Genomic DNA, 25,937 nt, shown 5'->3' on the forward strand with positions numbered 1-25,937 from the left:
TGGACTAGGAGCATACGTCAGGATATGGCTGCACAGCAGGCAGGAGCTGTGATACCCAGGCCGAATATACAGACTCGCACTAGCTCTGCTCAAGCTGGTGCAGCAAAAATAGTGTGGAGCCAACCACACCCTCTGGGTCTCAACTCCATTGGCTTGGCTAAGCCAAGCCACCATCTGGGCCACTCCATCCACAGCGCTACTTTTATGGCACTAGCTCGAGCTGACCTAGTACTAGTCTGCCTAAGAACATAAGAATGGCCACATCAGTGGTCCATCCAGTCCCCTATCCAGTTTTCCAACAGTGCCCAATGCCAAATGCTTCAGAGGGAATGAACAGAACAGGGCAATTATCAAGAGATTGATCCCCTGTCATCCAGTCCCAGCATCTGGCAGTCAGAGGCTTAGGGACACCCAGAGCATGGGTTCTGTCTCCAAATATCTTAGGTAACAGCCATTGCTGGACCTCTATGAACTTATCCAATTCTTTTTGAAGATTTTTAGCCTTGACAACCCCTCCTTGGCAATGTGTTCCACAGGTTAACCAGGTCAACATGGACTGGGACTCACACCTTGCACCTGCAGTGTAGATAGGATTCAATTTTTATTGGTGAAGATGGATAAATGTCAATTTCACCCCCCCCCCCCAAGAAGAACTGGAGTACTTGTGGCACCTTAGAGACTAACAAATTTATTTAAGCATAAGCTTTTGTGAGCTACAGCTCACTTCATCAGATGCATTCAGTGGAAAGTACAGTGGGGAGATTTATATACACAGAGAACATGAAACAATGGGTGTTACCATACACTGGAAGGAGAATGGTCACTTAAGATGAGCTATTACCAGCCGGAGAACGGAGGGGGGAGGGGGAGGGGGAGGGCAGGCGGGCAGAAGAAAACCTTTAGTTGTGATCATCAAGGTGAGCCATTTCCAGCAGTTGACAAAAACTAACTGTTTCCTTCACTAACCAGCTAAATGTACAGCAAGGCAAGGTAAAAAAAAAAAAAAAGGCTGCTTGCGAACTGATTTGAGTTGGTATATTCTGATACATGAGGTTGACAATTTGTGATTTAACAGTTATAAAGCTTTACAGTTTTGAATCTCAGCATCTACTGCCATTAAATGATTGCCTGGCCCTCTCCCCCACTGTGTGACACATAGGCCCGAGGATTTCCTGCAACTTGTGAAAATTTAAATCTATACAAATCAAGGGGCAAAATGCTAAAATATCAACATCAATATTATCCAGTGAAATTATAAAAAGGTCAAAGATTGAAATCTGCAACACCTGAGTCCAGATAGAGTGAGAATGTGTGCATGTGTGTGTCACTATTTACTCTCTCCTGTGCCAACCTGTTCCCTTGGCCTTAGTCACATTCCTGGCCACACCTGCCCCCAATCTCCGCACCCCACGGGAGGCACATGCAGGGTGTGGACCCCTCTGGCTCCCAGCCGCACCCTCCTGCCAGAGCTGGGTGTAGGACGGAAGCCAGCGTCACCTGCCGTCTCAGAGCCAAGAGTAACTCAGAGGAGTTACTCTTGGGGAGGAGGAGGCCTGGAGAGCGGAGGTCACCAACTCACTGTACAGAGGGCAGGCTCAGGAGTGATCTGAGCCTGGGGGGAAAGGAATCCTGCCCTGTCCAGGTCTCAGGGATGGTGCCTGCTGGCAGGTGGCAGTTCAGGGCAGCTGAGTAACGGAGACAGGCAGAGCCCCCCTGGATGGGCTGTTAGGCACAGGGCGCTGGAGATACAGCGAGGAGACAGGACACAGCTGGACAACAGGGGGCATGGAGATGGAGCTCACAGAGATCAAAGCTGTGATCACGGGGGACGGTGGCTGCGGAAAGACTTCCCTGCTCATGGTCTTCGCCAAGGGGGATTTCCCCAAGGTAAGAACACCCCTCAGCCAGAATGACCTGGGGAGAGACCCCCACACACACACACTGCTCCCCCATTGGACCCTGTTTCTGCCCAAGAGAGATGCCCCTCCCCTCACACTGCTCCATCTAGGGGACCCTGCCCCAGAGAACCCCTCACTGCTTCCCAATGGGACCCTGTCCCTGCCCCAACCCCAGAGACATCCCCCTCCTCCCCTCACACTGCTTCTCTGTGGGACGCTGCCCTAGACCCCCCCCCCTCCCCTCACAGGGTTCTTCCCCCTGCATGGGACACAGACTGTGTCCCAGTCCAGACACACACAGCTTCCCCTGGGGGACCCCAACCTAGAGAGAACCCCCCCCCCCCACTGCTCCCCTCTTGGAACCCTGAACCAGCCATGCTTGGCCCACCGGTTCTGTTTCCAAGGTAACCTCTGCCCTCACTGGGTCAAAGCCCGGGTCCATAGAGCAGCCCCTCCTTGACACAAGCTCCCTGCCCCACTCCCCGCTGCCAGGTGCTCTGAGTAAGCCCTCTGTGGAGCAAAGCCAGACAGGAACCTCTGGGAGTGGAGGGAAACTTCCCCCCCCATCCCCCCCATCAGTGAACTTTGGGAGCCCAGCTGGCCAAGGGAAGTGAAAGTGATTGCTGTGGGGAGAGTCCTGGCCTTGTCACATTCTCCCTGCCCAGGGAGCCTGCTCTGCTAAGGCCACCAGCAAACACCCTCCCCAAGGAGCCGGCAGGAGCTCACCCAGACAGGATCGTCCTGGCAGCTGGTGGTGGCGAGAGAGATCCCGGCTCCGGGTCACCTGCAGCAGTGAACCGGGGCATTTCCGGACTTCCCAGCTATACGCTGAGGTGCTGTAAGGCACTGGCCGCACACACAAGTTGTAGCTGTGCAGGTCTGGCTGTACACATACAGAGCATGCTGTATAACCCCCTAGTGGTGACAGAATTACACTAACCAATTTATTTGGGCATGCTGTACTAGTCTAAGGTGCCACAAGTGCTCCTCGGTCTTTTTACTAGTACACCGGTTCTCCAACTTCATTGCACTGCAAGCCCCCCTCTGACAACAAAAATTACTACAACACAACCCCGGGGGGGGGGGGGGGGACAGAAGCCTGAGCCCACCTGAGCTCCACCACCTGGCACAGCAAGCCTAACACCAGCCCTGGCAACCCCATTAAAACAGGGTCCTGACCCACAGTTTGAGAACTGCTGCACTAGTATAAACTCAGTAACCCCTTGGGGAAATGACCCCAAATTTTGCTCACTAACTGTACCCACACCTCCATGCGCCACACAAAATGTCAAAGCAACCCAAGTAACTGGGAGGCTTTTCTAGCATTGAAAAGAGTTGAGCTTGAAACAGAAAGTTGGTCTAGCCCAGACCTGACCTAGCCCAGGCAGTTTGCTGAAGCATGCATATACCAGTATGGCCATCAGATCTAGCACAGTGGTTTCATAAATGGAGCCCAGTCAGAAGGACACCGAGCTACTTCAGGTTTCTTCGGTGAAAAATCAAAGGTGATCTTAATCTTTCAGGGCAAATCCTATGGAATTTAGTGGGATGGGAAACTAGGGGGCTCTGTAGGAATTCCTCTACAAACCTACTATAGAAAGCAATGGAGAATGAAACATTTTCTAAAGGCTTTTGTGACGTGTTTTATATAATTCTCTAGCAGGGTATCATGCCCTATTCAATGCTATAGGGCAATTCAAAAAAAACCATATGAAAGGTTGTTGCAGCCATATTGCTCCCAGGGTATTAGACACACAAGGTGGGTGAGGGAATCTCTTTTAAAGAGAAAATCTTCCAAGCTCACACAGAACTCTTCTTTGGAGCATGCATGGGGCACTCTATATTGGCTGCCCTTCCACCTGAACAACTGCCCGCTGCTCGCATCTCCCTACTAGCACCTTGGTGCTTGCTCTCAGGTTGCACCTCTCGCATGGTGGAGGGGCAGCTGGGAAGAAGCGCACAAAGCCAACACGTTCTTCTCCTTCAAACCCACCTCTGCTGCATGGCCTGCAAGCGATGCCAACCTCCACGCAACTGGGGAGCTCTGGTCACTGTGGGTTCCACTCACCATGGCCCTCTTACTGTGTTTGTGGCAGCTACCCATCCTCTGACTTCATGCTTGGCATGTAAACCCTCTGGGGCCAGAACCACTGCCTTGTTCTACATGTACAGGGCCAAGCACAATGGGGTGGCGCCTCTGGTAAGCAAATAGATCTGGGAAACAATTTTTCGGTGAATACTAAATTTGCCCACAAAATGCATTTTTTAGAGCACCAAAAATATTCACAAACTTGGGTCAAAGTCAGTGAATAGTTTGACTCCCTCCAAAAAATTGGGGGCAAAAAGGTTTTTAATAAAAGAAAATGTTGCATTTCACTGTTTCAAAATGAAACATTTCATTTCAAAACAGTGTTTCATTCAGAAATTTAGTCAGGTTTTTTAAAAATGAAAAAGGGTGAAACACACCCCAAAACAATCCAACATGAAACAAAACACTGGGAGGGAAAAGTCTCTGCTCAAATGAAACATTCCATTTGATCCAAAATGAATTTTGTTTCTGGGGTGGGGAGGGTCACGGTTGTGGGTGTTTTGGGGTTTGTGTTTCAGTGAGAAAAGCCCCGAAAAAATCCATTTTGGTTCAAACTGATTTTTTTTTCTTTTCAGTTCAGCCCCGAACTGAAAAACCAATATTGGTTCAGCTCCACATATAAATAAAACAATTAATAAATCCCAGGAGGAGACACAGTACAAGCACCCTAGAAAAATCACAAGGGTGGGGAGGGGGGAAGAAAACACACTGTTGCAGTGAACGGATGGTACAGTCAGTGGTTAGGGCCATCCTTGAGAAACCTCCATTCAAGTCCCTGCTCTTTCAAAGAGCTTCCTGTGTGACCTTGCTCTGCTCAGTGCCTCAGTTTCCCCATCCCTACAACGGAGGTACTACTTCCTTACCTCACAGGGGTGTTGTGAGGATAAACACATTACAGATTGTGAGACACTCAGTTATTACGGTGATGGAGGTCATATGAGTACTTTAGATTGACTGATAGAGAAGCGTTTAAGGAGGAATTAATGCTAGCTCCCCGTGGGCCAGCCTGCTGAGCAGTAGTGATGGCTGTCTGTATTTCCTTCCAGCACAGGTTTCAGAGTAGCAGCCGTGTTAGTCTGTATTCGCAAAAAGAAAAGGAGTACTTGTGGCACCTTAGAGACTAACAAATTTATTAGAGCATAAGCTTTCGTGAGCTACAGCTCACTTCATCGGATGCAGTGACTCTCCCCTCCTTTCTCCTCCTAGGTCTATGTCCCCACAGTGTTTGAGAAGTACTCTGCCTCTTTCCAGATTGGCGGCAAGCCGGTGCAAATCAATCTGTGGGACACAGCGGGTATGTACAGGGAGAGGATGGGGTGTACCAGGGGTATACAGGTCTTCTGGAGGTACATCAACTCATCTAGATGTGTCTCATTTTACAACAGGCTACATAAAAAGCACTCTCTCAAGAAAGATCTTGGAGTCATTGTGGATAGTTGTCTGAAAACAACCACTCAATGTACAGAGGCAGTCAAAAGCGCAAACAATGTTGGGAATCATTAAGAAAGGGATAGACAGAAAATATCCTATTGCTTTTATATAAATGCATGGTATGCCCACATCTGCATGCAGATGTGGTCACCCCATCTCAAAAAAAATTATATATATTATATTGGACTTGGAAAAGGTTCAGAAAAGGGAAACAATGATTATGGGTATGGATCAGCTGCTGTATGAGGAGAGGTTAATAAGACTGGGACTTTTCAGCTTGGAAAGGAAACAACTAAGGTGGGAAGAAAAGGAGTACCGGTGGCACCTTAGAGACTAACAAATTTATTAGAGCATAAGCTTTCGTGAGCTACAGCTCACTTCATCGGATGCATTTGGTGGAAAAAACAGAGGAGAGATTTATATACACACACACAGAGAACATGAAACAATGGGTTTATCATACACACTGTAAGGAGAGTGATCACTTAAGATAAGCCATCACCAGCAGCAGGGGGGGGAAAGGAGGAAAACCTTTCATGGTGACAAGCAAGGTAGGCTAATTCCAGCAGTTAACAAGAATATCAGAGGAACAGTGGGGGGTGGGGTGGGAGGGAGAAATACCATGGGGAAATAGTTTTACTTTGTGTAATGACTCATCCATTCCCAGTCTCTATTCAAGCCTAAGTTAATTGTATCCAGTTTGCAAATTAATTCCAATTCAGCAGTCTCTAGTTGGAGTCTGTTTTTGAAGCTTTTTTGTTGAAGTATAGCCACTCTAAGATCTGTGATCGAGTGACCAGAGAGATTGAAGTGTTCTCCAACTGGTTTTTGAATGTTATAATTCTTGACGTCTGATTTATGTCCATTCATTCTTTTACGTAGAGACTGTCCAGTTTGGCCAATGTACATGGCAGAGGGGCATTGCTGGCACATGATGGCATATATCACATTGGTAGATGCGCAGGTGAACGAGCCTCTGATAGTGTGGCTGATGTGATTAGGCCCTATGATGGTATCCCCTGATAGATATGTGGACAGAGTTGGCAACGGGCTTTGTTGCAAGGATAGGTTCCTGGGTTAGTGGTTCTGTTGTGTGGTGTGTGGTTGCTGGTGAGTATTTGCTTCAGATTGGGGGGCTGTCTGTAAGCAAGGACTGGTCTGTCTCCCAAGATCTGTGAGAGTGATGGGTCGTCCTTCAGGATAGGTTGTAGATCCTTGATGATGCGTTGGAGAGGTTTTAGTTGGGGGCTGAAGGTGATGGCTAGTGGCGTTCTGTTGTTTTCTTTGTTGGGCCTGTCCTGTAGTAGGTGACTTCTGGGTACTCTTCTGGCTCTGTCAATCTGTTTCTTCACTTCAGCAGGCGGGTATTGTAGTTGTAGGAATGCATGATAGAGATCTTGTAGGTATTTGTCTCTGTCTGAGGGGTTGGAGCAAATGCAGTTATATTGTAGCGCTTGGCTGTAGACAATGGATCGAGTGGTATGATCTGGATGAAAGCTAGAGGCATGTAGGTAGGAATAGCGGTCAGTAGGTTTCCGATATAGGGTGGTGGTTATGTGACCATCGCTTATTAGCACCGTAGTGTCCAGGAAGTGGATCTCTTGTGTGGACTGGTCCAGGCTGAGGTTGATGGTGGGATGGAAATTGTTGAAATCATGGTGGAATTCCTCAAGAGCTTCTTTTCCATGGGTCCAGAGGATGAAGATGTCATCAATGTAGCGCAAGTAGAGTAGGGGCATTAGGGGACGAGAGCTGAGGAAGCGTTGTTCTAAGTCAGCCATAAAAATGTTGGCATACTGTGGGGCCATGCGGGTACCCATCGCAGTGCCGCTGATTTGAAGGTATACATTGTCACCAAATGTGAAATAGTTATGGGTCAGGACAAAGTCACAAAGTTCAGCCACCAGGTTAGCCGTGACAGTATCGGGGATACTGTTCCTGACGGCTCGTAGTCCATCTTTGTGTGGAATGTTGGTGTAGAGGGCTTCTACATCCATAGTGGCTAGGATGGTGTTTTTAGGAAGATTACCAATGGACTGTAGTTTCCTCAGGAAATCGGGGTGTCTCGAAGATAGCTGGGAGTGCTGGTAACGAAGGGCCTGAGGAGGGAGTCTACATAGCCAGACAATCCTGCTGTCAGGGTGCCAATGCCTGAGATGATGGGGCGTCCAGGATTTCCAGGTTTATGGATCTTGGGTAGCAGATAGAATACCCCAGGTCGGGGCTCCAGGGGTGTGTCTGTGCGGATTTGTTCTTGTGCTTTTTCAGGGAGTTTCTTGAGCAAATGCTGTAGTTTCTTTTGGTAACTCTCAGTGGGATCAGAGGGTAATGGCTTGTAGAAAGTGGTGTTGGAGAGCTGCCTAGTAGCCTCTTGTTCATACTCCGACCTATTCATGATGACGACAGCACCTCCTTTGTCAGCCTTTTTGATTATGATGTCAGAGTTGTTTTTGAGGCTGTGGATGGCACTGTGTTCTGCATGGCTGAGGTTATGGGGTAAGCGATGCTGCTTTTCCACAATTTCAGCTCGTGCACGTCGGCGGAAGCAGTCTATGTAGAAATCCAGGCTGCTGTTTCGACCTTCAGGAGGAGTCCACCCAGAATCCTTCTTTTTGTAGTGTTGGCAGGAAGGTCTCTGTGGGTTAATATGTTGGTCAGAGGTGTGTCAAGGAATATTTCCAACACACCTCTGACCAACATATTAACCCACAGAGACCTTCCTGCCAACACTACAAAAAGAAGGATTTTTAGTGTAGTGTAGGGCACTCTGCTTGATACCGGCTGCCAACTAGACATGGAGCCATTGATCACTACCCATTGAGCCCGATGATCTAACCAGCTTTCTATCCACCTTACAGTCCATTCATCCAGCCCATACTTCTTTAACTTGCTGGTAAGAATACTGTAGGAGACAGCGTCTAAAGCTTTGCTAAAGTCAAGGAATAACACGTACACTGCTTTCCCCTCATCCACAGAGCCAGTTATCTCGTTATGGAAGGCAATTAGATTAGTCAGGCATGACTTGCCCTTGGTGAATCCATGCTGACTGTTCCTGATCACTTTCCTCTCCTCTAAGTGCTTCAGAATTGATTCCTTGAGGACCTGCTCCATGATTTTTCCAGGGACTGAGGTGAGGCTGACTGGCCTGTAGTTCCCCGGATCCTCCTTCTTCCCTTTTTTTAAAGATGGGCACAACATTAGCCTTTTTCCAGTCGTCAGGGACTTCCCCTGTTCGCCATGAGTTTTCAAAGATAATGGCCAGTGGCTCTGCAATCACATCCACCAACTCCTTTAGCACTCTTGGATGCAGCTCATCCGGCCCCATGGACTTGTGCTTGTCCAGCTTTTCTAAATAGTCCTGAACCACTTCTTTCTCCACAGAGGGCTGGTCACCTCCTCCCCATGCTGTGCTGCCCAGTGCAGTATTCTGGGAGCTGACCTTGTTCATGAAGACAGAGGCAAAAAAAGCACTGAGTACATTAGCTTTTTCCACATCCTCTTTCACTAGGTTGCCTCCCTCATTCAGTAAGGGGCCCCCACTTTCCTTGACTTTCTTCTTCTTGCTAACATACTTGAAGAAACCCTTCCTGTTACTCTTAACATTTCTTGCTAGCTGCAACTCCAAGTGTTATTTGGCCTTCCTGATTTTACTCCTGCATGCCTGAGCAATATTTTTATACTCCTCCCTGGTCATTTGTCCAATCTTCCACTTCTCGTAAGCTTCTTTTTTGTGTTTAAGATCAGCAAGGATTTCACTGTTAAGCCAAGCTGGTCGCCTGCCATATTTACTATTCTTTCTACACATTGGGATGGTTTGTCCCTGTAACCTCAATAAGGATTCTTTAAAATACAGCCAGCTCTCCTGGACTCCTTTCCATGTTATTCTCTCAGGGGATCCTGCCCATCAGTTTCCTGAAGGAGTCAAAGTCTGATCTTTGGAAGTCCAGGGTCTGTATTCTGCTGCTCTCCTTTCTTCCTTGTGTCAGGATCCTGAACTCAAACTGAACTGAAATTAATAAGAAGCAGGTTTAAAACGAGCAGAAGGAGGTATTTCTTCACACAATGCAGAGTCAACTTGTGGAACTCTTTGCCAGAAGATGTTGTAAAGGCCAAGACTATAACAGCATTTAAAAAGAACTAGATAAATTCAAGGAGGATAGGTCCATCAATGGCTATTAGCCAGGATGGGCAGGAATGGTGTCTCTAGCCTCTGTTTGCCAGAAGCTAGGAATGAGCGACAGGGAATGGCTCAGTTGATGATTACCTGTTATGTTCATTCCTTCTTGGGCACCTGGCACTGGCCACTGTCGGAAGACAAGATACTGGGCTAGATGGACCTTTGGTCTGACCCAGTATGTCCATTATGTTCACTAGCAAAGTTGGTACAAACTAAAATTTCATACATACAATGACTTCTTTATACTACTCTGTATACTATACACTGACATGTTCAGAATACAAATATTGTACTATTTATTTTATAATCTTATGGTAAAAATGAGAAAGTAAGCAATTTTCCACTAATAGTGTGTTGTGACACTTGTAGGTTTATGTCGGATTTTGTAAGCAAGTAATTTTATGTGAGGTGAAACTTGGGATATGCAAGACAAATCAGACTCCTAAAAGGGGTAAAGTAGTCAGGAAAGGTCACAGGGATAAGGCTTGGGGCATGGCTTGCTATGCAAATCATAGTGGGATCTCGATTGTGTACACGATACATGTGTGTTGGGGTGTGGCATATTATGCAAATCAGTGGGTGGCTTTTATTAGCATGCAAATTTGGGGTGGAAAAAGAGACACTTTCAAACAAGCCAATTTTTACCACAATGGTTTTTGAAAGGAAGTGACATTTCTTACAAGTTTTTTTTTAAAAAAGCAGATTTTCCTCATGTTCAGAAAAAAAAAATATATATTTTTAGCCTTCCTTTTCTTAAAACACTTCCCTGGAAACAGAAGGGCCCCTTTCCCACAGGCCCACATTAACACCCTGGGATCAAAGTTCTTTCTGGGTTCTGCTGTTGGCATCCTGAGCTTTATCCCCTACCCTGATCTTAAAGTGACACAGCTCAGGACTGCTGGCCCCCCATCCCTTCCAACAGGAGCCAGTCCTCAAATTCATGAGATCTGTAATAAACTGGGAGTTTTCTCTCTTTGTTTTCTGAGCCATTACCTTGTCAGACTTTCCTCCACTCCACAAGGGCTACAACCTTCCTCTTTATTTAAATGTAGCTGAGAGTCACCCCAAATCAGGAGCTGGAGCTTTTGGGGAAATACCAGCTGTCGTGATAAAATCATGAGATGCATCACAGCTACATTGCAAAAGCAGGGCTATCATTCAGATAATGGGTGTGCAGAAGGATGGGGACTCCAGGCATAGGTGAATAGGGGGGCGGAAGGCTATTTGTCGATCTTAGATACTTATCTGGCTCCCGTATCCACAGTATCTGACCTCCTTTCAATCTTTAGTACATTTATCCTCGCAAGGCCCCTGTGAGGTAGGGAACTGCTATAATCCCCATTGTACAGATGGGGAAACTGAGGCATGGCATAGCTACCAGACTTACCCCAAGTTACACAGGAAGTCTGTGGCACAGCAGGGACTTGAACCCAGCTCAGCAAGGACAATGCCAGGCAGGCCAAGGAGAAAAGAGCCAAGAGGGGATTCCCCTGGCACTTAGAAGTAGCTATGGATCACCACTCCTCGAACCTGTGCCAGCTATTGGGGGGCTCTCTGCAGGGCAGGGCCGGGCTGGGGCCTATTTAGAGTGGCAAAGAGTAAGTTTGTGTGAGTTCATACGTGTGTTAGAGTTTACATGTGTACACATGTACATGCACCCGTGCATATGCATCAGCACATGTTAGTGTGTCAATATACATGTGTATGTGTGAGTGCACCAGTGGGTGGCTGAATACACACACATGGTTGGCTGTCCCTGGGGGCTGGATCCCCTCTCACATACAGAGGATGGGGAGGGGTTTGGGACCCTGCACTTGAAGGGGAGGGGTACTTAGTGACCTACATCTCCTCCTCATAGGGCAGGAAGATTATGACAGGCTCCGTCCCCTCTCCTACACAGGAGCCCACGTGATTCTCATGTGCTTCGATGTCACCAGTCCCAACAGCTTCGACAACATTCTCACAAAGGTAACAAAACTTCTATAGATCAAATGGAAGAGGCTGGAACTGGAGTAGCCGGGAGCTCCCCCCACACAGCCACTGCTCCCACCCCGCTCCCTGAAGTGCCAGGCTGGGACTGGAGTAGTCGGGAGCTCCCCCACAGCCAACCCCAATTTCGTGAGTATTCATGACCTGCCATACAATTTCCATACCCAGATGTGGCCCTCCGGCCAAAAAGTTCGCCCACCGCTGCTCTAGCTCTGTTCTGCTGGCCTCTATTGTGTTCCTTAGGGGTACATCCCATTCTCTGATATAATGGGGATGAACATGGGGCTCAGACCCTCCCCCAAAGCCTCTGAGGACATGTGGGGTCTCCCGCCCCAGTGCTCAGGCCCCATCTCCATCTTCATCTCTCTCTCTGCATAGTGGTACCCGGAGGTGAATCACTTCTGCAAGGGCGTCCCCATCGTGCTGGTGGGCTGCAAGACTGACCTGAGGAAGGACAAGGTCCTTCTAAGGCAGCTCCACAAGGACCAGCTGGAGCCCATCACCTACCATAAGGTGACAAAGCCCCTCCCCCCCTTGGCCAACACACTCCATCCTGAATCCTCAGGAAGGAAAAATAGTCCCTCCCAGAGATAACGGGCCAGGGTTCAGCCAAGCTCCTAGACGCCATGCTGGGATGAGGTTGTGGCAAGGCAGCGATTCAGTCAGCTGAAGCAGGGCATGTCCTGGGCCCTGCCAGAGATGGTTGCTGGGGAGGTGATACCCAATGGGAATGAATCCTGGAGGCCCCAGGCTGTACAATGGGCACAACATGCCTTCAGCAGGGACCCCACCCCCTGCCCAGCCCTATGCCTTCTGCGGGTCTCACGCCACTCCCCTGTTGCAGGCAGAGGCCATGGCCCGGGAGGTGCACGCTGTCACTTACCTCGAGTGCTCCGCCAAGTACCAGGAGAACATCACCAACATCTTCATGGAGGCCTCCAGCGCCGCCTTGAGCGCCATGCGGAAGAGCCAGCGCAAACAAAAAACGAAGAGGAGCTGCCTGCTCTCCTAGTCACCTCCATACTCCTCCAGGGGACACCCCAGTGCCCTGCACCCATCCCAGGGCCAGTTCCGCTCTCCAGCATCTCCATGGGCATCGGGTCCAACTCAGCAGGAACTGACAGGGCAGATCTTGCCCTCCTCGCAGCAGGCATCACTGGGGATGAATGATGCCACAGGAAGGGCAAATACCTCCCTCACAGTCTGACACAGAATGAGACCAGAGTGGAGAAGGAGCCACATTCCAGCTCACGATTCACTCCCTCAGCTCTGTAACAGATCACGAGTTCATGTCCGATAGCCCTAATTCCTCCCAGATTTGCCTGGCTCCATCTGGCAACTACCAGCCCACGCAGCTCCTAATAGCACAGCCCAGCTCCTGTACGACTCCCACCACTGTGGCCCACGGTGGCCCCATCCATGTCCAGTGACCAATTCCCTGAACCCATCCACAAGACTCCACAGCCACTAGTCTCTGCAGGACATAAGCCCGAGGAGGGACCGTGGGGTTGTCTTTGTTCTGTGTTTGTACAGCACCTCGCAAAGTAAGGTCCTGGACCATGGCTGGGATTCCTGGATGCTGCGATAATTCTCCTGGTTAGTATTTATTATGTATAACAGTTAAGGCTGAGCGAAGGGCCAAGAGTGAGGCTCCTCTCCCATCTGGAAGATCTGAGTAAGGGAACGCCCATCAAAGACCCCTTGGTGTGAGAGATGGGAAGGACCAACTAGACCACCCAGCATATCACCACGAAGCCAGGGCAGGATTGTTCCCTACAGGACATTTCCCATTGTCTTGGCCAGTCATGTTCAATGCCATTGGGGCTCCCATCCCCTCCCCCGGCGGCCAATCCCATGGCCTAAGTCATCTCACCTCCCGGAATATCTCCTCGCTCCCTTGTCCCTCACTCAGGTTCCATCCTAGGACTCCAGTTATTCTCCTGTTTGTGAAACTAAGCTCCTCCCTCCTTGGGGGTGGGTGGGTTAACCCATCAGAGATCCTGTGTCACCACTACCCTTCATTGCACCATCCCTAAGTTAGCTGGATCCTCCTAAATCAGCCACTTGAGCTTTTGTCTGAGCAGCTACCAGTGTGCTGATCTCACTCTGGTGATGTGGTACCCAGAGCTCAGCACAACAGGACAGAACCCCAACTGGAGTAAATTGGCATCACTCCATTGACTCCAGTAGTGCTGCACCCATTTACACCAGCTGGGGATCTAGCCCAGACTCCAATTGAGTAATGCCAAATTTACACCAGCTGGGGATTTAGCCCCCTTGCAGCTCCAGCTGATTTGGGCCAGCAGGGGATCTGGCCCATTGATTCCAATGGGGATGGGTTGATTTACACCATTTGGGAATCTGGCTCTACTGACTCTAACAGAGCTACAACCAGTTTATACCCACTGGGTACCCGGCCTCCTTGATTCCAATGGAGTGATGCCGATCACCCCCATGGGGTGGGGGGAGGCGGGCATACATACTAGTTGTAGGGAAAGGGATGAACCATCCTACTGGGGATTAACTGAGTTAACCACAAGAGTGACACAAAGGTCCCTTGGCAAAAGGTCCCCTGTTCTTTGCAAGTAACTCTTGCCTCAGACCTGATAAACTCACTACATCAAACATATCTTGCCAGGCATTTATCCATAAAGGGTAACATGGAAGGTAGCTACAGAAAGTTTGTGACTTATCAAGACTCCTAATTATTGCAAGTAGTTGTTACAGGTAATAATTTAAGAAACATAACTACGTTGAAAGTATACTTTATGGACTCGGAATAGAAGATAGTCTCCCAGGGATAGCATGTCTGGCGATAACCCATTCAAGCAGGAGTTGTCATGCCTCCCTCATTAGCTAGTGATGTAATGCAAGGCTCAATTGTCTAGCCGTGCTCCATCCCCAGATCATCAATAGAAAACCATCAGAGAGCACTGCAAATACCTGAAAACACAGAGATAAAAGAGACAGTACAACAGGCAAGGAGTCACCCTAGCTATGAAGGGACAAACGATTGTTTTGGTATGTGACAAAGTGGGACTTTTCTGTAATATTTTTATGAGTCCTTCTATAAGCCTCAGTTTCCCCTGTATTGCATTGTTAGCCATTGGAGGGGTGGGAAGGACTGTTTGCTCTCAGGGCAGGTCAAGACACACAAGTATGAATGTCACCTAACTGTCTGAGCCTGGATGGGTTTGTGAGTTGGTGTCAGTGCAATGGTGCCCCCTCTGGCCAGATTAGGGCATAACAGCTGAACTCAGCCTGGCAGGCAGTGGCGCTGCAACCCTTTTAACAGTGGGGGTGCTGAAAGCCAGCCCCCTTATCTCTTTCCACACCCCTCCCCCAGCTGGGACCGGGAGCAGTGCCATGTCTCTGGGCAGGGGGACCCAGACAGGGATAAGGGGACAAAGGCTGGGGTGGGCACAGGGGCAGTAGCAGAGCCCCAGCCACAGTGCCAGCAGTTGGGACCCCAACAGCAGAGCCCTGGGAGCAGGGGACCAGATGCAGGACCCCAGACATGGGGCCAATAGCTGGGGCACAGAGCCAGAGAGTGGAGTTCCAGGCAGAGGGCCATGAGTGGGGCCTCAGGGCGATAGCCCCAGGTCCACGCCAGCAGCCAGGACCCAAGCTGGAGAGTGGAGGCCTGGGTGCAGGGCAAGTAGCCCTGCATAAAACCTGGGGGTGCTGCAGCACCCCACACCCCTATTTTCCACCCCTATGATTAGGGGGTTAGTAGAGGAACCCAGACCCACCCACTCAAATAGGTTCCAACTCAGGGCCCTCAAGCTAAGTAAGCTGGATCAGGATTCATCATCTCCAGCTGTATCCTGCACACCTCCCCCAGGTTCTGCAGGCTGTCTCCTTCCAAGGTGGTGTCCCTGAGCAGTTCTTCAGCAACTTGCTGGGAAGAGTTCCCTCCTCCAGGCCTGCTTACTCCTCTACGAACCACACCACCCCCTCCCAGTCCTTTTATCCTCCCAGCTGCGCTGAGGCAGCCAATCAACGAGGGCAGGCAGTGCCTGTGTTAACTGTTTAGTTGCTGGGCTAGAGTGGGGTACATACACTCCATTACAGGGTCCTTTTAAAAAAGAGTGGCCGAGGCCAGCACCATATAAATGGAAAGTCCAAAAAGACAATAGAAAACCCAGTCACCAACACACTGACACCTAGCAACCAAGGACCCAGAGGAAGAAGGGTTTCCCCACCTCTCAGCAGGGAAGCTAAGCAAAAACACAGGCTGAAGAACAAAAGACTAAAAACTGAGGAGGTGGGGGTGATAAAGGTTGGCTGCTGAGAAAGTCAGGGGCTGTCACCTGGGAATTGACCAAGAGGTCAGACGGACAGAGACAAAAACTAAACAATGAGGTTGTGATGTTCCCCAGGGTACAATCTGGCCTGTTGAACAGCTGTATCCCCTCAATTCTCCAACCTGGGGTGCCTTTTACACTGCTTTGCTGTGAGAGCAGCCACTCCCAGACTGCTCACTCACAGTCTCCAGCATGTAAATTACTCCCAGTTGAGTTATATGAGTGCTCTAAGCCAGCTGCTCCTGAATTATATTGCAGAATGACACCAGAAAATTCCTAGTCCCAGACTTGTTCCCACAAATGTGCATCTTGTACTGCCCAACACCCTCCTGGACAATACAAGCTCATAGAAAGTCTGTCATTTCATTAATAGAAAATGATATGCACAAACTCCATTATCTCAAGTGGAGGTTCCCAAACACTTCAATCCAAACACACACTGGTTCAGTTAAAACAAATTTATTAACTACAGAAAGATAGATTTTAAGTGATTACAAGTGATGAGACATAAAAGTCAGAACTGGTTTACAAAGAAATAAAAGGTAAAATGCAAACTAATACCTAACTTAATAAGCTAAGTGAATTTAAAGCAAAAAGGTTTCTCTCACCATATGCTTACAGCAGTCTGGGTGGATTTTTCAGCCAGGACCCTTCCCCTAGTTCAATGATGCTTCTTTTGTCTTTCAAACATTGTTGATGCCATGAGTACAGATGAGGGGAGAGGTGATTTGGGGCCTCTGTTCCTCATTTTCATATCCTTTCCTCCTCTCTGAGACTCCTCTCCAGCTGCGGTTCAGGAGACAGCCAGTCTGTTCCATTGCCAAGATGTAAATTTCTCATTCACACTCTTCTTCCTGCCAAAGAATGGCCTTTTAACTCGGTGGTAGTCCATTTGATTTTGTTGATACCTGGCTGAGGCATCAGTTTGCCTTTTGTCTCTGAGGAACTAGTTTGAGCTGCTTCCACAGACTTGGAACATGTCTTATACAGAAGAATTTTATAACTTACCTTAACAATGTTACACGTTTACCATGACAATAATGTTCAACAGATTATGAGTTTTCAAGTAATACCTCACAAGGTATACTTTGTACAAGATTTATCATAGTTTTGTAAAAGTGGTGGACATAAGAGTACAGTCTGTCACAGAGATTCACTACAGCTTGGCTGGGGCCCTGGGTTAGCCAGAATGGACTTGGGTTGGGATTTAACCTTCCTTTCTCTGTGCTCACCTAAGACTTCCTATGCTCTATTGCAGCTGACTAATAAATCCAACTGTTTTCACAATGCTGTGTGAATGTCACTGCAAATACTTGCAAAGGTGCATTAATGCCTGAAGAGTAGCCAAGTCCTACCAAGAATCTGTCTCAGTTGGACCCACTGGACAGAGCTCACGGTGTGAAGCAGGAGAGCTGAAGCCTCAGAGATTCAGTCTCAGGAGGTTGTGAGGCTGTATGACCTGCCCTGAAGGAAGAGTGAGACCCCTTGGCATATCAAAGGGCTTCCTCCAAGAGACTACCCCAAAGCTGAGGTTGTAGCACCAATCCTGTGGCTCCATGACACAGTATAACTCAGAGTGGGGAGAGGCCCCTTGGATCGCTTCCCTGAGGATACATGTGGTAGAGCAGGCTCTGTTCATGAATGTTGGGATCCTGGTTCCTGTGAAGCCAGCCAGCTCTGCAACAGACTGAACTTTGGGGAAGAAACCTACTTTATTAGCTAGGAAAGGGAACTATTAATTGTAGCCCTAGTTTGCTTTTTTGATTTTTGTTTGGCCTTGTAACCAGTTGTTTCCACCACTCTCTCTTGTTTCTAGTTGAATCTTTATTAGTTCTGACATAAACGTTCTTTCGTTTTATTGTAAGTGCTTACAAGTACTGTCTGTTATACACCAGGGGTGATTTAAGGTTAAACTGGGGGTACCCTGCTACTTTGGGGGCAGAGAATCTGGGATTTCTGCGAGTAGCCAGTGTCAGGGGATGGATATTGCAGGGGAACGCTTCAAAGGGCTTCAGGGATTGAGGTGCACCTATTACTAACCTGCAGGGCAAAGACAGGATTGGCATATCCCAGAAGAGAATGCTTGAGTGGCTAATAGGCCGGTGGTGGTAGGGAGTTAACACCCAGCCACCACGGGCAGAGCTTCCTCTTGCAGAGGCAGGAAGTAACCAGATGACTCACAGTCCTGGGTACCCCAAGAACAGTCAGAGAGGCAGCATCTGACCATCACTGCCCCACCCCCTCAAATCCCACAGGGGGCAGCATTTCATTATCACTGCCCACCCCCAACAGCCCACAGGGAGTGGAGTCTCACTGTATGTCCAGACACATTGTGGCACCGCTGCCTGGTGTGTCCCATGGGCCGTCAGCTACCTCTGCATGGAGACGCCAAACATGTGGGAATGCTTTTTCCCTTGTAGTAGGGGACTGAGGCTTCACCCTCCTCTTCACTGGTGATGAAACAGGAAACTCCCTGAGGAGCTTTCCCTAGGTCTCCCCCTGTTGCTCCCTCTGTTCAGCCCCACTAATAGTGGCAAAATTGGGAGCTCTGGTGTGGTGCAAGAACTGGCCTCTGCTGGCACTTTTAAGATCTGTAGCTCATAGAGTGTGTCTACACTGCATAAAGAGGTGTATTGCTAATTCAGTTAGCTAATCCAGGTTACAATAGCACGGAAGACATGGCAGTCATTGGAACCAAGGGGTGCAGTGGATTCTCCATCACTGGCAATTGTTAAATCAAGAATGGATCTTTTCCTGAAAGATCAACTCTAGTGCAGACAGGAATGATTACTAGGAAGTCCTATGACCTGTGTTACACAGGGGATCGGCCTGCATGATCACAAAGGGCCCTTCTGGCCTTGGAATCTATGAACTGAGCTTTTAACTTGGGTTAATAGTGCAAGTTAAAGCCTGCAGGAGAGCCTGAGGCTAACCCAAGTTAAAAGCCAAGTTGCCGCATCTTCACTGCTATTTTCACCCAGGTTAAGATCAAACCTTTTTTAGCAGTACAGACATACCCATACTCTGAGTCAGGATAGAATACAGTAAACACTGCTGATTTGTCTCCCCAGCCTGAGCAGGATTGACACCATGTCCGAATCTGGATCAGACTTGCTTTCTCAGGGCTTCCTTTATTACTCAGATGCAAAACAAAGCTATTCCCTGCTCAGAGCAGGTTGCTGGAACTCAGAGACCTTTTGCTTGTGTCTCTTCTCCCCTGCTCCAGCCCCAGCAAGTCATTGGTTTCCCGTAGTTCCCCTTCCCAACAACTATGCTTGTATGATGAACCTGCTAAGCAGGAAACTACAGTTCCCATCCAACCCTGACCCCACTGCACATCCCCTTCCCCTGTCTAGGCTGAGTATGATAATGACACTGGCTTTTAGAATCACTTCATCACTCTCACCTGGGAGATAGCTGATGGGTAACAGGTGAGGCTGGGCCCAGCTCCCCTTAATGGGCCAACCACCCTGTGAGAGGTCATTATTCTATCAGTGACCACCTGAGGACCTGTCCACATTGGAGGCTGCCATTGTTGCTGCCAGTCATAGAGCAGGATCAGTGGGAGGAGTTCAAGGAAAACCTAGCTCCACAACCACCCTCCCCACAAGGCTAGGAGGATCTGTACTCAGGAGCCATTTTATGCTCCCTGTGGCAATCCAGGCTTACTCACTCACTAGTCCAGCATTGAGGGCCCCGTGCCCCAAGGGGAGCCCCACCATCTAGGCTCTGCCTCCCCCAAACTATGTGTGATCCCCGCCCCCAATGACGATAGCACTAGAGCTCAGGGGCCGGGATGAAGTGACTGCACTGCCCATAGCCCTGATGCATAGGCTGCCTCACCTTCTGCCATTCCCACACAGAGCCTGGGTCCTGGGCATCCTGGATGTGCAGGATGTGCCCTGGGTCTGGCCCCCCTCAGAACTCCTCTGTGGCTCGCAGGGAGCTCTTTCCTGATGCCTCACAGAGCTCATGCTGGCTGAATCAATCTTGCGCTTAGCAGATGATCCAACCACTGGCCGTAGAGATTCCCCCCACAGAGTAGGAGCAGGAGATGATGCTGCACGTTCAGCAGGGTGATGGATGTTCTACCCCTCGCAGCTGCTGCTCCCATGGGCAGCTGGATGCTGTGGGGAGTCAATCACCCTGGGCAATGGAACAATGGCTCCACAGGACATTCCGGGGCAGCTGGCAGCAAGAGCTTCATGTGGCTGGGAGTTGGCTCCCTGTAGCTGGAGGGCACAGTGGCTCTCAGAGCTCTTGCCACCCCTCCCCCCCCCCCCCGTCCACCCTCTGAGATCTAGCCTTAAAGTGCTGTTCTACTCTATAGCCCTATTCTCTGTTGTGATCCAGCCCCTGTACGGCAGGGGACGTGGTGAAAGTGGGTGGAGACAGCCCCCAGGGAATAACCCACTGGCAGAGGGCCTACCTGAGCCGCACAGAGCCAGCACAAGGTCTTGATACTGATCCCCCTGTTCACCTCTAGCATCTCAGCCCAGGGGGAGCTCCTATATTCCAGCCATTCTCTGCTTCCCATGGCCCGAACTGCCCCCTTCCCTCCCATTTTAGTGCTCAGAGGAGAATTGGGGACATTGTGGCTTAGTGGGCTTCATTTATCGCAGCTCACCAGCTCAGAGACAAACTACATGCCCAATTTAGAAGCAAAATGAAGTTGCTTTCCCTAACCACCTACCAGCCCTACAATCACCACCTGGGGTCCAGAAGGCTCCTTCCCTCTCAAGCAGCAGCCAGAATGAAGAGTTTGCAGTGGGCAGCAAGCAGGTTCATGGTTCTGCTAGCAATGCTCAAGGCAGACAGCAATCCAACTCTCTCGCCTGTCGCTGTGCTGGCTCTGCAGGGACAGCAGCAGAAAAGCAGTCAAACCTGGCTGCAACTAGCTCTGACTCCAATACCCATAGGGAACAGGTTGAGGGAGGAACAAGGGATCGTCGCTACCTACACACTGTGACTATACTTGCTTCCTTCTTCTAGAGCAGATTTATTATATGTAACTACAGTAGTGCCTAAAGGCTCCTGACCAAGATCTAGGCCCATTGTGCCAGACACTGCACAGATCCCTGACTGACATCTGGGCCCATTGTTCCAAGCACTGCACAGGCCCCTGATATCTGGGCCCATTGTGCTTGGCATTGCACAGAGCCCTGACTGACATCTGGGCACCATTGCTCTGACCACTAAACTTCCCTCCCCTTCCAGAGCCAGGGCTAGAACCCAGCCTCCAGCCCCTCCTGCTCTAACCCAACTAGACCTTACGCCCCACCCAGAGCTTGTAAAAATAAAACAACAAACCCAGGAGTCCTGACTCCCAGTCGCGCAGTTTGAAGATTAAACAGACATTGCTCATTAATTAATAATAACTTGGTGCATCATAGTGGATAGCCCTGTCCTCCCCAATCAGAATGGAAACTAGTTGTTCCCAAACAGACTGATAGAGAAAACTGCATCTAAAGAGGAGAAAACTCATTATCAGGAAGAGCTACAAGATACAGTGAAAGGGCAATAGCTCCACATGCAGACTGGAAGGAAGATTTAGGGACTTGTGTTTTGCCGATAACCAAATGGTCCCTTCTGGCACTAAACTCCATGACTCTATGAATTCAGGTAGATACAATGCTATGGTTTGGCAGGATGGAGCTCAGAACAAGGTTGCAGTTTGGAAGTGGGAAATATTTCACTGTTATCAGTGTGTTCGGACAGGAAGCTGTCATTGCTGCCAGACCCCAGGTACTCCCATTCTTGCCATTCATAAAGGCAGCAGAGGGGGATTCACTATCCTTGCAGGCCAGGGGAGAAGTAGAGCAGAAATATCCAGCAATCCCACAATGCAGATCCCACAATCCATAGATAGGAAGAAGCACCCCTATTGCTTTTCATATGGGTTTGTTTTCACTGGATTTTTGTACCTTAATTGCCAATTAACTAAACAGCCCATTTGTAGCTGCTAGTGTGAACACTCTCCACCCTTTTGTTCCAGACTAAAAATGGTCAGGCCCAGATCATCAAAGGCATTTAGGGTCCTACCTTCTGTTGAAATTAATGTAAGTTGGGAGCATAGGCCCAGATTCACAAAGGGACTCAGGTCATGTCTACACTATGGGTGCTGTAGCGCCATAGCATAGACACTTCCTACATCGACAGAAGGGGTTTTTCCATCCCTGTAGGAATTCCACCTCCCTGGGAGACAGGAGCTAGGAGGCTGGAAACATTTTTCTGTCCAGTAGCTGTGTATACATTGGGGATGAGGTCGGCATGACTACAGCACTCAGGGTACAGATTTTTCACACCCTCGAGCACTGTAGTTATGTCAACCTAACTTTTAAGTGTGTACAGACACTTAGAAAGTCACAGGAACAACGCTGTGATCCACAAAGCCCAAGTGGGGTACCTAGGCTCCCCGTACGATGAATGGGGAGAAATAAGTGCCTTAGAAAGCAATCCACAAAAACCACTATGCCTGGCAGGGAACCACACTGGCAATAAGAGATACACAGTCCAGCCTGCCTCACCCGCCTGGCACAAGCTCAACTCTCGCCTTCTAATCTCCAACACTGAAGCCTGTGGAGCACCCCAGGATCTGCCAAATTCTTAATGCGGATTTACACCCTTCCACACAGAAGGGGGCTCTGACATTTGGTACCACATCCCTAGCAGACTCCTTGGCTTGGGGTCTGCATAGCCATCAGGGAATCCAGGCGGCTTGGGGACTCAACCACCTGCTTCTTCCTTCCAAGTCAGTTCCCTGATACAGCTTGATCTAGATGCAAACAAAATGTTACAAGGGCTGGAAAATGTCGATGGCACATATTTTAGGGGCATTGAATTTCAGGGGCACTGTATCTTTGTATAACAACCCCAAATTTGGCTCACTTAGCCTACCCTGGAGCCCTATGAGGCTAGGGCATTTTCAAGACAATCTGAGCAAGCACGTGGATTTTAGGACACTTTGAAAAACCATCTTATAAACAGCAAGTCTCAGCTTTAGCTAAAGCAGAGCAGTTACTCTGTTATCTTAAAGAAATCTTCAGGATACCTGGCTCTTTTGTAGCACTTTTCATCCATAGATCTCAAAGCACTTTACAAAGGAGGTCAGCATCATCCCCCTTTCACATATGGGGAAACTGAGGCCCAGAGAAACAGCACAATTTGTCCAAGGTCATCCAGCAGGCCAGTGACAGAGCTAGGAATAAACCCCAAGCCCCAGATCAATGCTCTGCTCATGGCCTCTCTGCCCCAGTTACACATGGTCATGTTTTCAAGGTTTATTTGCAACAGCTAGAAACTCTAGTTCTGTTATTTTTTCATGAGCTGAGATTCTGATGAACAAGAAAGCAGATTGGGAGATGTACTAGTTTCCTGTCCCAGCTCCCTAGGCAAGGAGTGGGATGGGGAAACTATTCCTACATGAGTGCCTTCAGGGTGTGGGATTGGAGACACCCGAGAGGGCAGAGGGAATGATACAGCGTGACCTCCACGCCAGCATCTGGGGAGGAGGAGTGATACTGGGTTTATCCCCAGGGCTCTAGGGAGAAGGGTCTCAGAGGTGTTCTACTGTGTGTGCCCCCATAACTGTACAGGGAGCGGGTATCTGCACAGATTATACTGTGAGCACCCCAGGGCTTTGTGGGGAGAGGTCTTTAGGGGGGATTATACTGTGGGCACCCCCAGGGCTGTGTGGTGAGGGGTCTTGGCAGTGATATGCTGTATGCCCCCAGGGCTTTGTAGGGAGGGGTCTCAGGGCCACCTAGGGTTCTGTGGGAATGGGTCTTTGGGATGGATATACCCCCTTTACCCTCAGAGATCTGTACAAGTAGGTGACTGAAGGGTTACAGTGTGTGTCCCCAGGGCTGTGTGGGTCACACTGGGGAGCGCCCAAGCTGTGTGGGGAGGTCACATGGCTATGTGGGGAGCAATGGGGCCACACTGGGGGAGCCCCACAGCTATGTGGGGAGGGGGAGGGTTACTGTGGGGGTCACTCTGGGGGTGCCCCAGGACTGTGGGAAGGCGTGGAGGGTCACACTAGGGGAGCCCCATGGCTGCATAGGGCGTCACCCTGGGGGTGCCCCAGGTCTGCGTTGGGAGGGGTGGGGAGTCACACTGGGGGAGCGCCTAGCTCTAGTCCACTCTCCCTCCGCTGTCACCCGCTGTGCGTTTTCTGAGCCTTTTGGAGTTTGCTACTACACATGCGCACGGGTCCCAGGGCGGATTAAGTTGATAGGCCGAAGACCGGAGTTGGACTCGTGGCGCGGCTTTTGCGCATGCGCCAAAGTATTGCGCGAGGTTGAGCCAAAGCGCCTGCGCCGGCGTTCTCGACAAGAGGACGTGAGGTTCGTGCGCGTGCGCCGCATGGGAATGCCCGTCGCTCTCTGGGTGGCGGGGGGAGGGAGGTCACTGCGCGTGCGCGGCCAGGGGAGCCTGCTTGGAACGGGAGGGAGGAAGCCGCTGGGGAGGGGGTCGCGGCCGCGCAGGCGCAGTGTGGCGGCCGGGCCGATCCTGTGTGTGTGTGTATGTGAGAGTCTGACGGGTTCAAAATGGCGGCGGCTGCTCCTGTGTGAGGAGGGGAAACGAGTCCGGGCAGGGGGTGGGGATGGCAGCGGGGTGCCGAGCCTGCTGGCGCTGAGGCAGAGCCGGGCAGGGCAGTGGGGCGCTGGGGTGAGAGCGGGGGGCTGGGGACGCTTGGCCTTGGGGTGCCGGGTGGGGGGGGGAGGCGGCGGCGGCGGCGGCCGGGGGGCGAGTTAGGGGGTAGGGAGATGGGATTGGGGGCGAGTTAGGGGAGGGACACCCCCCAGAGTGACTCCCTCATAACCCTGGGGCACCCCCAGTGCGAGCTCCCTTGGGGTGAGTTGGGGGGAGATCTGAGGTGGAGCGATTGAGGGGGTGGGGCAGGGGACTTGAGATGGGTGTGGAATGAGTTAGAGGGTGGCGTGCGTGGAGATTGGAGGTGGGGTGACTGGGGGTGAGGCAGGGGATTTGGGGCCGTGGGCTGGGGTGAGTTAGGGGGTGGGTGGAGATTTGAGGTGGGGGGGCTGGGGTGAGTTGATTTGGGGGTGAGGTGACTTTCCTTTAGGGGCATTGCCTGTAACTGGCTGTGAGTCTGTTCACTGGGTGTGTGAGGGTTTATTTATGGGGGGGGGGAATGTCCGTGTGGCTGCTCTCAGCCATGCTTAGAAGGGTGAGTGTTGCAGGCACCCCGAGACCGTCCTGACCCCCTTCTACGAGCAGAGCTGTTTTCCTGGGACTTGCCATCCCTTCTGGATACTAGGATCCTCTGAGCACCCAAGATGAAGACAGCCATGCGTGGGATTTAATTTCTCCTCTCTTTATTTTTCTGAATCTTTTTTCATCCTTAGAAAAGGACAAAGGAGAAGAAGAGACCTGGTGAGAGACTTGATTTTCTTCATATCCCCCTGTTTTTGCCAACAGTGATGAGTCTAGTGACCTCTCCAATACCCATGGTCTCCCTCCTCCTCGACCCCTCTAACTTTATGTAACTCGGTGAACCACGCGTTTTATTCTGGCTTCTTAGGCGCAGCCAGTCACTGGCATTATCTCTTCTTTGCCTTTCTCCTCAGAGATGAGCTGGGATTTGTATGTGAGGATTGTTTAATCTCTTTATTGTATTGCACCGTTCTCATTTGTTTCATGGCTTTAAAAAACATTTTTGAAGAAAGAGAGCAGGGCACTGGGTGGAGATGGGGAAGAGGGTGGTTTTATTCCTGAGGCAGGGAGAAAGAGTTGGTGGGATTTCCTTCCCTCTTGTCTCTTACTACTCTTAAATTCAAAACTTTGTAAGGAGTTTTTCCCTGACTCCTGAAGAGGGAGAGTAGGTTAAGATTTCTTGTTATTGACAAGTCATCTGATATCTGTGAAACTTCTCTTTTAATAAGTTGTGCAATTTAAAGTGAGTTCTGTGTTACTGAAGGATGCTGGATTGACAGTTCCACAGAGACTGACATCCTGAATGTCTTCCCAGCACAGCCAAACCACGGCAGCAGCCATGCTATCTCCTTTCACTATCCCAACCAGCT

The 25,937-nt window shown here is 49.9% G+C and overlaps 2 protein-coding genes across 8 annotated transcripts in view; both read left to right on the plus strand.

Moving 5' to 3' along the window:
* The first annotated feature begins 1,488 nt into the window (after positions 1–1,488).
* Positions 1,489–12,785, plus strand: RHOD (ras homolog family member D). Its single transcript, XM_038405009.2, has 5 exons — positions 1,489–1,887; positions 5,194–5,281; positions 11,454–11,563; positions 11,963–12,097; positions 12,429–12,785. The coding sequence occupies exons 1-5, from the start codon at positions 1,786–1,788 to the stop codon at positions 12,594–12,596; spliced, it is 603 nt and encodes a 200-aa protein (XP_038260937.2). The 5' UTR covers positions 1,489–1,785; the 3' UTR covers positions 12,597–12,785.
* An 11,405-nt stretch (positions 12,786–24,190) lies between these two features.
* Positions 24,191–25,937, plus strand: part of KDM2A (lysine demethylase 2A) — an 85,370-nt gene continuing 83,623 nt past the window's right edge. For 2 of the 7 annotated variants that reach the window (XM_043516855.1, XM_038405297.2), the window contains exons 1-2: positions 24,260–24,460; positions 25,260–25,287. In XM_043516855.1, the coding sequence (XP_043372790.1) occupies positions 24,441–24,460; positions 25,260–25,287 (48 nt within the window). In that variant the 5' untranslated portion in view covers positions 24,260–24,440. The other 5 variants (XM_043516858.1, XM_043516859.1, XM_043516856.1 and 2 more) reach the window with 5 other exon arrangements.

This window comes from Dermochelys coriacea, chromosome 6 (assembly GCF_009764565.3).
Source record: "Dermochelys coriacea isolate rDerCor1 chromosome 6, rDerCor1.pri.v4, whole genome shotgun sequence".
In the NCBI taxonomy this organism is placed as follows: domain Eukaryota; kingdom Metazoa; phylum Chordata; order Testudines; family Dermochelyidae; genus Dermochelys; species Dermochelys coriacea.